We start from the raw sequence: 16,921 nt of genomic DNA, 5'->3' as shown, positions 1-16,921 counted from the left end.
CAATTTATAAACCTTTTCTACTGAGCCGCCAGCCAAAGGCGAATCCGAGGTCACGTGGCCAAGCGGGTCCTGTGCCTCGTAAGCTCCACCCTCCCTCCCGTCGCTCCCCGATAGCTTCAGCTTTGTGCGCTTGCGCAGAAAACGTCCATCTTTCCGGTTCAGTCCCCACCCCTTTCTTCCGAGGCCGAAGCCCCGGTTGGTTTAAGGTGTTGGGGCGGGACCGGAAGAGGCGATTGCAGGTGGGGAGGGGGCGGCGTCTCTAGGGTGACAGGAGGGTGGAGCCGGTAGTGGCCGGTGAGGGAAGCTATGGAGGAGCCGAGAGGCGCGGCTGGGACGGAGCCCCCCCAATCCTCTTTTGAATGAAGGGAAGTCGCGGTCGCCGAGGGAAGCGGCTGTCCCTCGGCTTGAGCCACGACGCTTCCACGTCCGCTCGCCTTCGCGTTGGACAAGGTGAGCGAAGGGAGCGCGCCTGCCCCGGAGCCGCCTCCCTTTGAGCCACTTTCTCTCCCGGTGGAAGAAGAAAGCGGGCGGGCGGATCTTGCTACCCCGCTCCTCCCTCAGGCCGGAGTCCTGATGAGGCGGACGCTGGTTGGTTTGCCATGCATATCCCGGAGGTGGGCGGCCTTGCCGTCCCAAGGAAGCCTCCGGGAGGGTCCAACGTGGCTTTTTCTGTCAACGGACCTTTTTGGGGTGGCTCAGTGGCTAAGACGCTGAGCTTGTCGATCAGGAAGGTCGGCGGTTCGAAACCCTAGTATAAGGTCATCTGCGTGAGCAGGGGGGTTGGATTAGATGACCTCCAAGGTCCCTTCCAACTCAGTCCAGTACAAAATCTTTGGTTTGGGTGTGTGTGTGTGTGTGTTATATTGGGGTGGCTCAGTGGCTAAGACGCTGAGCTTGTCGATCAGAAAGGTCGGCTGTTCGGCGGTTCAAATCCCTAGTATAAGGTCTCCTGCGTGAGCGGGGGTTGGACTAGATGACCTCCAAGGCCCCTTCCAACTCTGTTAATCTTAATCCAATACAAAACCTCTACCGTTGCAAAAATTTAAAATCATAAATGAATGCAATGTCGGACACTTACTTTCCAACTGAATTTAGGGAAGATTTAAAGAAAAAAAAATCATGGTGCACCTGTAAATTTAGCTGGTAAGGTTTCCCATGTTTGTCCCAAAGGTGCTTTTTTTTTTTGTCCCAAGAGACAATTTCTTAGAAGACGTTTCGCTTCTCATCCAAGAAGCTTCTTCAGTTCTTTATAGGATAGTGGGGAATAGAAGGGTTATATCCCCCCCCCCCCCAAAAAAAAAGGATGCAAATGACCAGCTGTCTGCAAGTGATATAAATCCTTCTATTCCCCAGTATCCTGTCAGAGCTGAAGAAACTTCTTGGATAAGGAGGGAAACGCCTTCAAAGAAAAACCAGTAAATCCAGTTGCCTTTTGAAAAAAAGAAGCACCTTTGGGACAACCATGACCTTTGATGACTGAAAATCTCCATAGAGTTTCTGTGGTTGGTTGGTTTTGTTTTCCTCCATGGGAAAGAGAAGGGTAAATATTAGAACAAAAAGTTTCTCTCCCACGCAAGCTGATTTTAGTATGGCAACACCTGTGACCATGCTGGTTTTGTTTTTTATTTCAACAAGCACTTTTTGCCCCAAGGAGCAACACTTTTATTTTTTGTGATATTCACAGTGATCTTTGAAGTTGACATTGAGTACTTGGTTTCTCTGATGCGTTCAGCATTTAATTACTGTGGTGTCCAAATTATTTATACAATTTATGAAGGGGAAGCCTATGTTCAGCAAGCTTGATTTCATTCTCATAAATCCTAAAACCCATATTTGGAATTGCGGTATCCTGAGAAATAAGGCTTTAGATTAGATTTTAAAAGTCTCTTGGGTATATTTTCCACTATATTGCATTTACCAGCTAGTTGATGGGATGTGAGCAACATATATTAACTTTCTACCTGTTTGTAGTTTCTAAATTTTTGACTATAGAAATGTGAGTATACTTGAGATAAAACTTGGTTGTTCATGTGGCACACTAGACTAAATGTATCAAAACAGACTGTTTGATACTAAATGTATCAAAACAGACACATACACTGGCATGTGTGTGACTATAGCTAGTAATCTCTGTTTCGTTAAAAATTATAGTATATGAAAGCCTGAGTTGAATAGAGTCCTGCATCTGGTGATGATCATGGCATATGAATGATTAAGATATGGATTGTAAGGTATTGGTAATGGTAAAAAGCATGAATTAACATATTTTACTATGTTCTTTCCCAGTGAGGAATTGAATACTGTCAAGAAAGTGAACACACACACACACACACACACACACACACACGAAACTGAAAATATGTATTGGAAAGTATTTGCAATTATATAGGTTTTTAGAAGATAGAAATCTATAGGTTAGTCATCATTGAATGTTATGCTCCAGTGAAAGGGGAAGAAAAGTAAGTTGATTTTTGAAAAGTCAAATTATTTGATGAATAGTTTGATCCTATTAATCCATCTTCTACTCTCTTGGAGTAGACTACTCTCTTTCCACTGGGATATTCTACTCAGATGGGCAAAACAGTTTTCATCCAAATTATGGGGTTTTTAAATGTTGTTTTCCCCCTGTTAATTCAGAGACACATTCTCATTAGTATTAATTATAATGCACATAGTTGGGATATCAAAGAAAGCTAACGGGAATACGGAAACGGAATAGATCACACTATGGTTTGGAAAAGAAGCACAAACCATCCACAATTAGGTTATTGAGCTAGTTAGTTAATCAACTAACTTGCTGTCCCACCTTGTCAGGAGAAAAAACATTTTCTATTTCTTGAAGTGCTCTATATATCTATAGATTCTGACAGTTTTTGTTGAGGTCTAGCACAGTATGAATACATATTCCACTAGTATTCTTGATTTCTTAAAAATCAGTGGCAAATTTGATGTAGCAATTCTGCTTGCAGACTAGCACTGTGAACTGCATTAGATCTTCTTCAATACCACACTTTCCTTTTGTTTTTTGATAGTAATATGCATTTGAAGTCATACTTAATAGGTTATAACTACATTGAAGTGCCAGAGCAACCACCATTGCAAAGTAGCATTACTCTTACAAGTACATTTTCCCCTCTTTTTCAGGTGAAGTCTTTCATCATGGCAATTACACAGTTCCGTCTATTTAAAATTTGTACATGCTTGGCAGCAATACTATCTTTTTTTAAAAGATTGATTTGCAGGTAAATATCAAAGGTTGCATGTGAGTTTGCTCTGATTTTTCTTCTAAGATTCTAACTCATTTCTCTTGAGAGCTTGGGAAAGGGGGAATGTAGTATTCCTTAATACTTCTTTTATGACAGTTTAAAACGGTTACAAACAGGAAGTTAAATTTCTTCCTTAATTGAACAATAAATAGTGATGTAATTTGATATTGCATTGAGATTTTTAAAAAATCATTAATATCCCTATTATCTTTGTATAGATCAGGGGTAGTCAACCTTTTTATACCTACTGCCCACTTTTGTATCTCTGTTAGTAGTAAAATTTTCTAACCGCCCACCTGTTCCACAGTAATGGTGATTTATAAAGTAGGGAAGTAACTTTATTTATAAAATTTATAAAGCAGAGTTACAGCAAACCCCTACCGCCCACCATGAAAGCTGGAACGTCCACTAGTGGACGGTAGGGACCAGGTTGACTACCACTGGTATAGATAAAGAAACCAGTATTATAACGATGCTTACAAAAACAGAAAACTATAATGTCATGTGATTAGTTTTAGCACTTAAGAATAAATGTCTGATACAAATTTTTATTTATAAAAGAACCTGTTTTGTAGGTGTGTGCTTCTTTCTTTGCGTACATACAATGAGTAATTGATTGAATTAATAAATATCTCAAGTATTAAGAGAAAGGGAAATAATATATTTACTTTAGGAAAAAGCCACAAAGTCAAATAACATAAAGGACAGTTGGTAATATAATACTAGTATTTGGCTAAGATTAAGTTTTGTACTGTTTTGAGAACTGCTGTGAATTGTTACTTGAATTATAGATACTACTTCTGATTAAACAGGTATATGAATAAGTATATATTCAGAAAATGTTTATAAATATTTTCTAAGGGACTAAGGAAACATATTAATTTTTGTTTAAGCTTTTATCACAACAGAAAAAAATGCCGAGGCATGCAATAAACTTTACTTTTTATTTTGTAAGCATTTGTGCTGCATCAATAGTGGCTATAATCTTTGGGGCAAAAGAAATCTAATATTTGATTTGGTTTATAAAGGAAAAGGACTGGCAATTTCTCTTTAAAATTCAGATGATTGGAACAGGAATATTTTTCCTTACTGTAGTTCTCCCGTTTTTGTTTAATATTTCCTCTGGTTCTATAAAGTTACTTTGCTCTTAAGATTTTGATTTTATAAATATATGCTATACTTTTCTACTCCATTTTTTAAATAATGTATTTTTTACGCTTTCAAATATACATGTCCAGTGTGCATACTATTTTTTCACCTGTCTGCAGGATTTGGAAGTTTAACACAGCACATTTTTTAATGTCTTGGTAGAAATAAAATGTAGAGCATGTTTTTAATACTGAAAAGCACTAAAGCATATAAATCTCTTCAATATTTCAATATTGAAATCTCTTCAATATTTCAATATTTCAATATTGAAATCTCTTCAATATGGAAAATAAGACATTCTTTATATTATAGGAGAATTCATCTAAATGAGCATGAATGTGGCAGTTGACATACCACAATGTAATCTGTAATGTTGTTTTATAGATATACTAAATTGTTTTCTTAAAGTTAGCTTTGTTAAATGTTGATTCTACTGTACTTTTTCTTATTGCATCATTTTATAAAGGAAGCTCATTATACCTTAATGAAAAATTCCTTGAGTAATATGGATAGTACCAGTAAAAGATGTGCCTTGGGTTTTAGATTGATAGAAAAAGATCTGGAGATCAGAACTGTTGGTTTTTATTTTTAAATTAGAATTTTAATCAGAACGGGTAACCCTCAACTTACAATAGTTCATTTAGTGACCATTCAAAATTACAACAGCAATGAAAAAAGTAACTTATGACCCTTTTTTGAACAATTGTTGTATCATCCCCATAGTCATGTGATCAAAATTCAGACTGACAACTGACTAATATTTATGACAATTGCAATTTCCCAGAGTGATCACATTTTGTGACCTTCTGACGAGCAGAGTCAAGGGGGAAGCCAAATTCACTTAACTGTGTTAACAACTGCAATGGTTCACTTAACAGCTGTGGCAAGAAAGGTTGTAAAATGAGGCAAATTTCACTTGACAACTGTCTTGCTTAGCAACAGAAATTTTGGGCTTGCTTGTGGTCATAGGTTGAGGACTCCCTGTAGCTAAACTTAAATGAAAAGTGCTAAGTTTTTAAAATATTCTTTTAATTTAGCTTTTAAATTATTTGTTATTTACAACTTTTATCAAATGTGTGAGAGTTAAGAAGAAACTTTTGTTTTTTCAGGACTGGAAGAGGACGAAAGCTTAGTGGAGACCAAATAACTTTGCCAACTACTGTGGATTTTTCGTCTGTTCCTAAACAAGTAATATATTGAATGGTCTGGATATCAATATTTAAACCCAATTCTTCTACCAAATGACCCAATAAAAATAGGTTATAAATTATGAACATTGGATGGCCAATAAAGAACGGAACTCTTTCCCTTTTCTTTTTAGCCAGAAGTAGAAGATTGGTCTTCATGGGATGAAGATGCCCCTACAAGTGTGAAAATTGAAGGTGGCAATGGCACTGTGGCCAATCAACAAAATGGATTGGAAGAAATGGAGCCTGATTATTTTAAGGACATGGCACCAACAATAAGGAAAACACAGAAAGTATGTTTTCAGCACTCTCACAACAGTCTAAAATCTTCCATACTTCCTTCTAATGTGGTTACTTAGCAGTGAAAATTGATTTCTATCTGTGGCTCAGTTAGATAGCATATGCAGTTAACTACTATACTTTAAAAATGATCATATCCAGTAGAGGTACAGCATTTGAGCTATTTAAATTCGTCATCATAGATTTGAATATATTGAAACTGCCAAAGCAGGCAATAATTTTCTCTCTTCAGTTTTACATCATAAAAAAACTTCATTTCTACACAAAGTTTACTGACTTTTGTGTTTGTATTTTTTGAGAGTACAGCAGGATATATATGTAGCAAAGAAGTCATTTACATTATTTTTTCTTTTCTGTTTTGTATTTGAAATGTAATCATATTGAATGACCTGTATGTTAACATAATTTCCCACTCATTTTAATGTGTTTATATATGTTGAGCTTTATAGTTTTAATCAAGGGTGAGGTTAAAGAAGAAAGTTTGAAACCAAAACTAGTTACTACATATGAATTAAGTTATGTGGATTGAGCGAGGTTATACATTTTTGTTTGAGGGTTTAGCAGGATTGCATGCCAACTTCCTTCAGACTGATGCTGTGGTAAAGCCCCACCTCATTCCACTAAGCAGCTGGACAAGCCTATATGTGCAGAGTCAAAGTGGTTTGCTTCAGTTTGCTTCAGTCCTATCCCTTACCATTAGTAAGCTGTAGGGATATTGCATGTAATTATGTATGTAATTGTATGTGCAAAGATAACTTATTTCAGATTATAGAATACTGAACAGTCTGGAGTGTGTATTATATCAAGAGGAATAATCAGATAAGCTTTTGAAAACAACATTGGACCATTTGAAAAGTGAATAAGCCTGCAAAAAAAGTACTTTTCTTGCCTGCAGATGTTAACAGAACAGAAGTATTTGCTTCTACATTTAAACAAACTACTTTTTTCTCTTTTCATTCATACCCAAGAGTTGATGAAAAATGTAAGAAAAGCAGTGCTTTCCAGCATCACTTACAACCAGGAGTTAAACTTAGTTTAGGAATGATGGCTGAAACCTTGTGCCCAAAAAAGAAAAGAGCAGAGAGCAGTGGTTTAATTGTAGTGAAGGCAAAAGAGGAAGCAGCCCGCAAGCACAGAGGATCCCTCATCTTGTGTTCTCCCCATCCTCATTTTTTTGTCTCATGCTTTTAAGAATCCTGATTGGATGACTGTATTTGGCCTGCAAAATCCTCGTGTCCATAGGAAACAGTGAAAAGAGTTTTCTGCATTTCTGTCAAAATGTCTGGTTGTTTTATAGCCTAAATCTGTTAGTCCAAGTACAGGGCCGTAAGAGGAGCTATATCAGAAGAGTAGCATGGAAAGAGAGAGGAGCTGTTCTCACAGCCAGTTCCACTTCCAAGTCACTAACCAGAAATCAAATGATTGAGCTGACCAAATTAAGGATACTTTGGTTGATTGAAAAAGTGATGGAAAACTTGCAGGGTTCAGACACATTGCTCTTCTTGCACTGGCCAGAAATGTAAGTGGACATCTGTGAAACAATGAACATAGTATTGTTGTGTGACATCAGTTTTTATAGTTGGGCTAATAAGTTTCCAGTTTTATTTGTTAATAATAGTAATATTGCAATTACTATTTTCAATTCATACTTTTCAGATCATTGTTAAAAAACGTGAACCTTTAAATTTTGGCAACCAGGATGGTAGTGCCGGATTTTCAAGTAGATTAGCAGCTACACCAGATGTTCCTTTTATTCATCAATCTGTAAGTAACTTCTTTATCACAAAAAAATTTGTATGTGTAATTTCCAGAATGTCTTAAAGAAGGAATGCTAGCGGTTGGGTTTTGTTTTGTTGTTTTTTTGGCCATAGGCAAGACAGATTGATAACTATAATCTAATAAAGCCTTCAGTTGTTTGAAAATTTAGAAGCATTTGGTGGTGTTGAATCTATATACATATAAATGGCTGTGTGTGTGTGTGTTCCAGCATAACTCTGGAATGACTCCAGCAATTTCAATCAAACTTGGTAAAGAGATGACTTACTCTCTGAAAACAAATACTGTGGGGGTAAGACACCCCAGGGACGTGTGTTATAGCCTATTGTGCTGTCCTGCCATACTGGCTTCTACTGTACAGTGCAGTGGGATTGCTGTGGTAACGGCTTCACAATACTCCACAAGGGGGCTCCCTCTGGTAAGAGGGAAAATCAATATTAGAAATTACATTTTTTCCAGACATTTCCCCCCTATAAATAAATATCTGAGCAATGCCGGGTTATCAGCTAGTAATATATACACAACACACACACTAGGTTTCTGTATTACAGTGAATACATTCAAAGAAAATTGTTGTCTATAAGTCTCCCTTCAGTGCTTTCCAGGAATAGGTGGTTACATTTTCCAGAATTTAAATTGCAGTACTTTATTAGAATAATTACTCGGTGGCATTGAACAGTATTTTGAAGATATTAATTAATTTTCATTTGCAGCCAGAACTAGGAGACATGGAGGCATGGCAGGAAAACAGAAATGCTTGGGAAGAAGAAGAAGATGCTTCCTGGCAAGCAGAAGAAGTTCTGAGGTAACTTTACCAAATCCTGTAATTATTATAATTTTTCCATCCACCATGATTCAGATAGGGTTCACTGTGGCTGTATCTGGATAGAATGACAAACTATAGTTTATCATATGATCAATGAAGTCATTATGTAAATTTTGTTCCCTGTCTCCTGGCATGGAGGCAAGAGGACATTAGGCTCTTTAGCTTTCCTTTTTATTTAACAGCCTTAATTTAAGATGTGAAGTTAAGCTTCTATCAGTAAATCTTTCTTTTTGGACTGAGGATACAGTTGCAAGTAGTGAGTAAAGGAAACATAAAAATATTAGCATGATGTATCACCAAGCACCCAAAAGGCAAATCTTCTGGAGTTTATTGACATTCCTGCAGATAAATAGGGTGCCAGGATGTGCTGCTTTGTTTTGAAGAAAGTCACCCACCGTATTTTTCAAAGTATAAGACACACCTTTTTCCCTCAAAAAAGAGGGTGAAAATCTGGGTGCATCTTATACACTGAATACAGCATTTTTGACCTCCGAAACTCCGCCCCCTTTGCAAAAATGGACGTGCAGAGGGTTTGGGAGGGTTGTAAAGTGTTCCTGGGGGCTGGGGAGGGAAAAAAGAGCATAAAATGGCCATTTTTGCCCCTCCTTTTTTTGTGTGTGCAAAAAATGGCGTATTTTTGCAAGAAACAGGCTGTTTTTTTCTTGTTTTTGCCCCCTCCCAGCCGCCAGGAGCACTCTACAAGCCTCCCAAAGCTCTGCATGCCACTCCTTTTCTTCTTCAAAAAACGAGGCGTACAGAGGGTTTGGAAGGCCTGCAGAGTGCAAAAACTTTTTTTTATTTTTAAATGGCTCTCTTCAAAATCATGGTGCGTCTTATACTCCAGTGCGTCTTAGAGTCCGAAAAATTGAATTGAATTGAATTGAATTTTATTATTTGTATGCCGCCCTTCTCCGGGAGGGACTCAGGGCGGCGAACAACTCAAAAGGGGGAAAAGGGGAACATAGAACAGAATACAAGTAATTAAAATAACCAAGAATCACACAACCATACAAGTCGAGAGGGGAGGGGAACTCATCAACCCCAGGCCTGCCGGCAAAGCCAGGTTTTGACGACTTTTCGGAAGGCCTGCAGAGAGGTGAGGGTCCGAATCCCTGCGGGGAGTTCGTTCCAGAGGGCCGGAGCTGCCACAGAGAAGGCCCTCCCCCGGGTAGTAGCCAGGTGGCATTGGCTGGTAGACGGAACTCGGAGGAGGCCAACCCTGTGTGATCTAATGGGTCTTTGGGAGGTAATTGGCAGCAGGCGGTCTCTCAATATGGTACTTATGTTTTATAGAAAGGTCTTTAGATGTCAAAGGTAAACTGATGGGTACTTACTTAAGGAGACATTGATGCTTGTAGACACTATATTGCCTATATCTGGATTAGATTTTTATTCTGAAAAATATGAAGAAGCTTACAGTGCAAACCTGCTCTAAAACTTCTAAAACTCCTTATGTCCTTTGAAGAAACTGCAGTTAATCACATCTCTAGATCTGAAAATTATTGGCGAGGGTTTCTACCAGCCTTGACATGTGCCATGCCTTTTGCTGCCAGATCTTGTCAGCTGTGGGGGCTGCTAATTCACACCTTCTCAGTTTACCAGCCCTTTGCTCTTAAAGAGTGCTGTTATTGCTAGGATAGTAATTTAACATTTTTCAAATATTAGGTAGTCTTCTAATTATTGTCCCAATTTTTTCAAATCCAATTTAAACCAGAGATTTTTTTTGCTAGGGATAATTAGAGGACCGTTTACAAAGGAAATCAATTATATCATAATTCCTATACTGACAGCAGCAAGAATAGCATACGCCCAACATTGAAAAATAGACTGCATACCCTCCGAAAACATGATAATTAGAAAAATAATGGACTGCGCAGAAATAACTCTTAAACTGCAAGATAAAGAAGAAAAAGAATACTATACAGTATGGGACAAATGGTATCAGTGGTTAGAGAATAGAAATAACAAATGAGAGTAGAATATTGATATATGTAAATATCAGGTTATAGGAATTATAAATGTAATGAAGAAATTGCAAATGAAAAACGAATGGAAAGTATGTAAGATGCTAAACAAAAGGGGATATACCGATGTCTTAGGAATGGGAAGAATGGATGTTGAATTTAATTTTTATGTTTTGTTTTGAAAAAAGCTTAATAAAAATAATGTATTAAAAAAATAATTATTGTCCCAATTCTATTTCCAAGAGCTTAGGATAGTAAAAAAGAGAGATGCATATGAAGCCTAGCAAGTAGGCAAAGCACTAGTGGAGAATATCTTGCTTATATAGAGAACTGAACTCAGTTTTCCATGATTTATCTTTTTATTGTATTGTTTTAACTCAATTTATGGAGGTTGGGATGTATCCCAGTCGGAGTTGTTTATGATTGGAGCAGCCTTTAAGCTCAGTAAAATAAATGAGGAGATTATATGTAGAGTACTCAAGTCAATGGGAAATCCTTGATCAGTTATTATTTAACATTTAGCCACAGTATAAAATTATATATCAGTTGCTAAGGCTGCATTCCCATGTATCAAGGATGCAAAATTTTGATTGCTACTATTGGCAATGGCAAAAAGTAAGAAGTGGGATCCAGAAAAAAAAACGTTCTATATTTTTTTACATTTTTTTTAATTTTGAAGACTCCTTTTTTTTGCCCCAGTAAAAGCTAATCAGAAGTAAAAGTGTTGGGTTTGTTGAAATACTTAAATGATGTTTTTATGTAGATATACAGGGGGGAAATCCTCCTGGTTCAGCCCGGTAGGGACGATTATACTTGGTTCTGCAAACTGGTAGTAAAAAAAAGCTTCCAAGGATCACACGGCTCAGCTGTGAGCTGCACAATTATCGAAACCTCCCCCCCCCCCCGCTTTTTAAATCATTTTTTCCTGCCAGTTCAGGCAAACCGGCAGGGAAAAAATGCTTTAAAAAGTGAAAAAAAGCGAGCTTCCGACAGTCGTGTGGCTCACAGCTGATCAGCAGGATTGTTGAAAGCTTTTTTCCCCACTTTTTAAAGCATTTTTCCCCTGAGGGTTTGGGCGAATAGGCAGGGAAAAAAATATTTAAAAAGCGGTGGGGGGTTCTGCGAAAGAAAGAAAGAGAGAGAGAGAGAGAGAGGGAGGGAAAAAGGAGAGGGAGGAAGGACCACAAACCTGGCACTAGATGCAGCTTCAGAGGATACCTTGAAAGAGCACAGCAATCCTGGGCTGGAAGGGACCTGGAGGTCATCTAGTCCAACCCCCCTGCTCCAGCAGGACATTGTTAAAGTGAGTTTTTTCTTTTTTGACCCCACCGTCACATGACTACATAGCCATGCCCACCTAGTCACATGACTCCCACTAAGCCACGCCCACAGAACCAGTAAGGGGGGAAATTAGATTTCACCACTGGAGATATATCTCCTAGCTGACAGTAGTGAATTTAACAATTTAAAAAATCTGTATGACCGTTTGATAAGATACTTCTGTTGCACTCTCTGGCATCCCATTATTTCCTTTTTCTTGTGTGGCAGACAGAAAGAGAATAAATACCATATTTTTCGGAGTATAATACGCACTGGAGTATAAGACGCACCAAGGTTTTGAACAGGCAAATTAAAAAATAATAGATAGGTAGGTAGGTAGGGAGAGAGAGAGAGAGAGAGAGAGAGAGAGAGAGAGAGAGAAATAGAGAGAGAAATAGAGAGAGAAATAGAGAGAGATAGAAATACAGTAGATAGGTAGGGGGACAGAGAGAGTAGATAGGTACATAGGTAGAGGGGGGGGAGAAGTACGGTAGATAGATAGGGAGAGAAAGAGAGTAGGTAGGTAGGTAGGTAGGTAGGTAGGTAGAGGGAGAGAGAGAGAAATACAGTAGGTAGGTAGGGAGAGAGAGAGAGTAGGTAGGTAGGTAGATGTTTCCAGGTGTATTCCATGTGTATATCCATGTGCTAGAGAAGGAAATCTCTGACAATCTGCAGCACCTAAGACTTTGTTTCTGCTGGTGCAGCACTTGATCAATGTAATTCTCATCAATCAATTGGATTTCCTATTTAATCTTTTTTAACTTTTGTCATATGTGTTTTTATGTTGTATGCCGCCCTGAGTCCTTTGGGAGAAGGGCGGCATATATGTCCAATAAAACCAAACCAAACCAAAACCAATCAGTTAAAGAGATTTCCAAAAGGGGAAAAAAAGCTTTTGCACTCTGCAAACCTTGCAAAAAAGGCCCATTTTTCACAAAAACGGGCCTGTTTTTTTTAAAAAAAGGCATGAATAGCCTTGAGGGGGCTAGCAGTGTGCTCCTGGGGGGTGGGGGCCAAAAATGAGCAAAAAACGGCCAGTTTTTTGTGAAAATGGGCCCATTTTTTTCAAAAAATTTGCATGCATAGCCTTATGGAGGCGTATAGAGTGCTACTGGAGACTGGGGGGGGGGGGGAACGGCCCATTTTTTGCTCATTTCTGCCCTCCCCAGCCCCCAGGAGCTCTCTGAAAGCCTCCATAAGGGTATGCACGGCCATTTTGGTGAAGGGGGCAGGTCTTTGGGAGGCCAAAAATGCTGTATTCGATGTATAAGACGCACCCAGATTTTCAGCCTCTTTTTTGAGGCAAAAAAGTGTATCTTATACTCCGAAAAACAATAGAATTGGGGTGATTAAAAAGTCTATGCAGTACAACAAAAAAAGACAGTCAAGAATGAATAGCTTCAAATATGGATTGAGGTGCTTTGGTAATATAAGGAGAATAAATGAGGATCAAATTGTAAAAGAAATATATCAAGGAATAATAAATAGATTGAAAGGAAGAGGAAGACCAAGAAGAAGTGGTTAGATATAGTTTATGAGATCTGGAAAAAAGGGGAGTAGTTTGAAGAACAAAAGCAGAGTATGAAACATGCCATGGTATTAGAAGGTGGATAGTTTAATAGTTTACAAAAATACAAAAATATATTGTGAAAGGCATTGGTTTAAACTAATTTTAATTTTACTTCCTTTCCTCTTCTCTCATGCCTTTAATTTCCTTGGCTTATTTCTCTTCTGCGCTCTGATAATGTTAGTCACCTTAAGAGAAAATAGCCTGATGGGAGTGTAATTATGTATCCGTGAACTATTATTCAGCATTAAAAACAACCCACAAAATGTTTTAGCAAGCCAGCAGAGGGCTCACCGCACAGCTAACATTGCCATTTGGAGTCCTGGATCGAAGGCATTGCTTGGAGATTGCCGTCTTTCTAATGCTAGATATTGTATGAGATCTTTGCCGTGGTAGAATCAAGCTAAAAAGCTGAAATCTTTTGTTTCCTCAAAGACAATATGACAGTATTTGAACACAAATCTCAAAACAAAACAAAAATCCCCAAAGGCGGTTATTTATTTATTTATTTTAATGAGCATTTAAGAACATGGTAGAAAAGATAGGGAATAAGCAAATCAAAACAAACATTAATAACAAACACAGTATTTAAAAACAAAACAAAACATGCCAAATTAAATTGAATTCTATAAACCACTTTTGTTTCAAGTATAAGGTTATTGTTGACGAATTGATCCACATTTGCACTGCTTAATTTGTTATTCTTCTAGAGAAGGAATTAAATTTTCAGTAAAGCGGCATGGCAGTTGTTATATAAAAAAACCAATACATTTATTGTTGTGGTTTATTAAATGGCTTTTATATTACTTTTGGTTGATTTTAATTGCTTTTTATTGTAACTGATGTATTTTGCTCACAATCATAAATAAGTTATGAGTTGAGTAGCCTTATAAATTTTGTAAATTAACAAATGGCCATTTTTACTCATTCATTCTAGTTTCCCCTTGCATCTCTACAGACTCTTGAAGGTGTTTTATCAATGAACACACTGAGCCTACCTCTTATTAACAAAGTTATTATCCTTGGCTTTGCAGAACCATAAGAACAGCCTTGCTGTATTACTCATATGTCTGTTTAGCCCGCCCAACTGTTGCAGTTACCAACTGATTGTATTTGGGAAGTGCAAAACTTCCCAAATGTTGCCTGTCATTCAGAAAGGGGTAAACAGCCATGGCAATTAGTGTCCTTAAATAGCGTCTTCCTGCATGAATTTGTCTCCTTTCAAGGCCATGCAAACTGCCATTATCAGATTTTCGTTGATTTTGGACTTCCAACGTATGCAGTATGCAAAAAAGTATTTTCTTGGTTCTACAATTGTGGGGTTGCAACTCTGATCCCACCTGATAATTGGCCATGTGGAGTGGAGATAATGGAAATTATAGTGCAACAAAAACAGGTGTTTGGAAAGGTTGACTTGAGAATTTGGGCCATAATAGTGAGTGGCCCTCTGTACAGGTAGTCTTGTCTTACCATCACAATTGGAATGGGGACTTCTGTTGCTAGGTAGTGTGGTTGTTAAGTGAGTTGCACCTGATTTTAAGACTTTTTGCCATAGTTGTTAAGCTAATCACATGGTCTTTAAATGAATCTGAATTCCTCCATTGACTTTGCTTGTCACATGTCCACTGGGAAGATTGTAAATGGCACTCACTTGACCCCAGAACACTACAATTGTTTTAAATACATGCCAGTTATCAAGAACTTGAATTTGGATCATATGACTGATGGTCATAAATGCAAAGAATGGTTGTAAATCACTTTTTTTTTCATCCCACTGTTACTTTAAATGGTTGTTAAATGAATGATTGTAAGTTGAAGACTACCTGTATATTCTAGTGCTGCCTAAGTATTTCTTGGAACAATAGCCAACTCCACTCCCATAGAGTTAGTGATGAGAAGGATCACCGGTGGAAGTGAGTAACAAAAAGTGTATTTTTCTAATTTGGTGACTTTAAACCAGTCATTCTCTGTCAGCCCAACGCACCTCACAGTGGGAAAACATGAGGAGGAAGGTGTGGTGGATATGATCTCTACCTTGAATTATTTGTAAAACAATAAAAGATGGTATATACATAAATGAATATATTATTAAAACCAAGCCCAAAATATAGAACACAACATATTTCAAATTAACATTTGAAATTATTAATGTATGCATTAATGTAATTATCAAAAGAATTTTGAAAGTGCATTTTGTAAAGGTAAGTTGCAGGTGAAAAAATAACAAACATGGCATACGTGATGGCAGAAAGGGTCAAATTCCCCAAATAATGGATTTTACAGCAATCACCTAAATGTTGGATAGAATATAAGGTTATTAAGGATATCTATAGAAAACTTGGCATACTGTGATCCACTTGATTGCCGGAAGGAGGAGTTCCATCTAATCCTGCAGGATGCTGGTCACTGAACCCAGGAAGTGCTGTCAATAGAGCTCAATTTACCATTTCTTAGCTTGGTAGCTTAATATGCAGTCATAATTCTACTTTTAAAATGAAATGATGCTCCACTTTATCTACCTTCTGATGGATTATTTGGATCATTTGTACAGTTCAGGTATTTGGCAATCCATTCCCATGCAGAATATAAGCAAACAAACCGGTACCGGTGAAGCTCAGGAAGTGCCTGCAATAGTCTATGATCTTGAATTACTCGAGGGACATTTAATTCTGTATTTTCTGTGAAATTTCAGGCAGCAGAAAATGGCAGAAAGAGAGAAACGGACAGCCGAGCAGCAAAGGAAGAAAATTGAGAAAGAAGTACAGCGCTTAATGAAGAAAGAACAGAATAAAATCGGGGTGAAGTTGTCTTAATGCCGCTTGTTATGCCAGCAAAGGAAGAGGGTTCGGTTTCCACTGAATTGCATCCTTTCTAATGATCTCAGTATTTAATGGAACTAAAGTTTGCCATTTCATTTTTGAAGTCATCCAGGAAAAACAGTTCATAATTCCTTAGCGTATCTTCAGCTGGACAGTTGAAATGACAGAAGCCTCATTGCACCCAATTCCTCTAGGACGGGACGGGGGTTTTCTGCTGAAGCCGAATCCCATTGCATTCCTTGCAAAGAGATACTGCTACGTAACCTCTTCAGCTGCCTGTTTTTGAAGCTAAAGTAAAAACAAAAAAGGTGTAAATAGTTGAATGATGGCAATCTATTCTATTGTCTATTACGCTTATTACTGAAAAGACTAATTAAATGATTTTAAACAAAGTCTTGCTTTTTTTTTTTTTTTTTTGCTTGTTCCCACAATTCTTGTCTTTGCTACAATACACCAAGTGCCTCATTGCATATTGTGAAGAAGCTGACCGAACTGACAGCATTATTGCACAGAAGAGAAAGTAAATTCTTAATGCCAGCCGTTGTGACGTTGACTTTTTTGCTTTGTGTCTCTGGCATATCTGTTTTAGAATTAGATGCTTGTTTTCAAGTAGGGAAAATTAAGTGGAGATTTTACGTGATATGGTTCCCAGCATTTTTATTTGAGGGGAGTGCAAAATCTTCCTTTGTCTCTTTCTGGTTCTAGTTGGTGGACAAGAAGCTCACTCCCTAGACCCCTGTATGTGTG

At 37.8% G+C, this 16,921-nt stretch overlaps 1 protein-coding gene across 3 annotated transcripts; it reads left to right on the top strand.

Annotated features, from left to right (window-relative positions):
* Positions 1-247: 247 nt before the first annotated feature.
* On the top strand, positions 248-16,566 carry EBAG9 (estrogen receptor binding site associated antigen 9). 3 transcript variants are annotated; one of them, XM_087706768.1, is made up of 8 exons: positions 248-450; positions 1,354-1,502; positions 3,145-3,242; positions 5,525-5,603; positions 5,737-5,895; positions 7,559-7,666; positions 8,392-8,483; positions 16,048-16,566. In XM_087706768.1, the coding sequence occupies exons 2-8, from the start codon at positions 1,473-1,475 to the stop codon at positions 16,166-16,168; spliced, it is 687 nt and encodes a 228-aa protein (XP_087562894.1). In that variant the 5' UTR covers positions 248-450; positions 1,354-1,472; the 3' UTR covers positions 16,169-16,566. The 3 variants fall into 3 exon arrangements, with proteins under 3 accessions (XP_087562894.1, XP_087562896.1, XP_087562895.1); XM_087706770.1 differs by lacking the exon at positions 1,354-1,502; XM_087706769.1 differs by lacking the exon at positions 248-450 and having other exon boundaries at positions 1,364-1,540.
* The last annotated feature ends 355 nt before the right edge of the window (positions 16,567-16,921 follow it).

This window comes from Thamnophis sirtalis, unplaced genomic scaffold (assembly GCF_051295495.1).
Source record: "Thamnophis sirtalis isolate CommonGarterSnake01/CBP01778 unplaced genomic scaffold, rThaSir2_p1.2 scaffold_2, whole genome shotgun sequence".
Lineage (NCBI taxonomy): Eukaryota > Metazoa > Chordata > Lepidosauria > Squamata > Natricidae > Thamnophis > Thamnophis sirtalis.
Note: the sequence above shows the minus strand (reverse complement) of the source record. Positions and strands in the feature narration are given on the sequence as shown.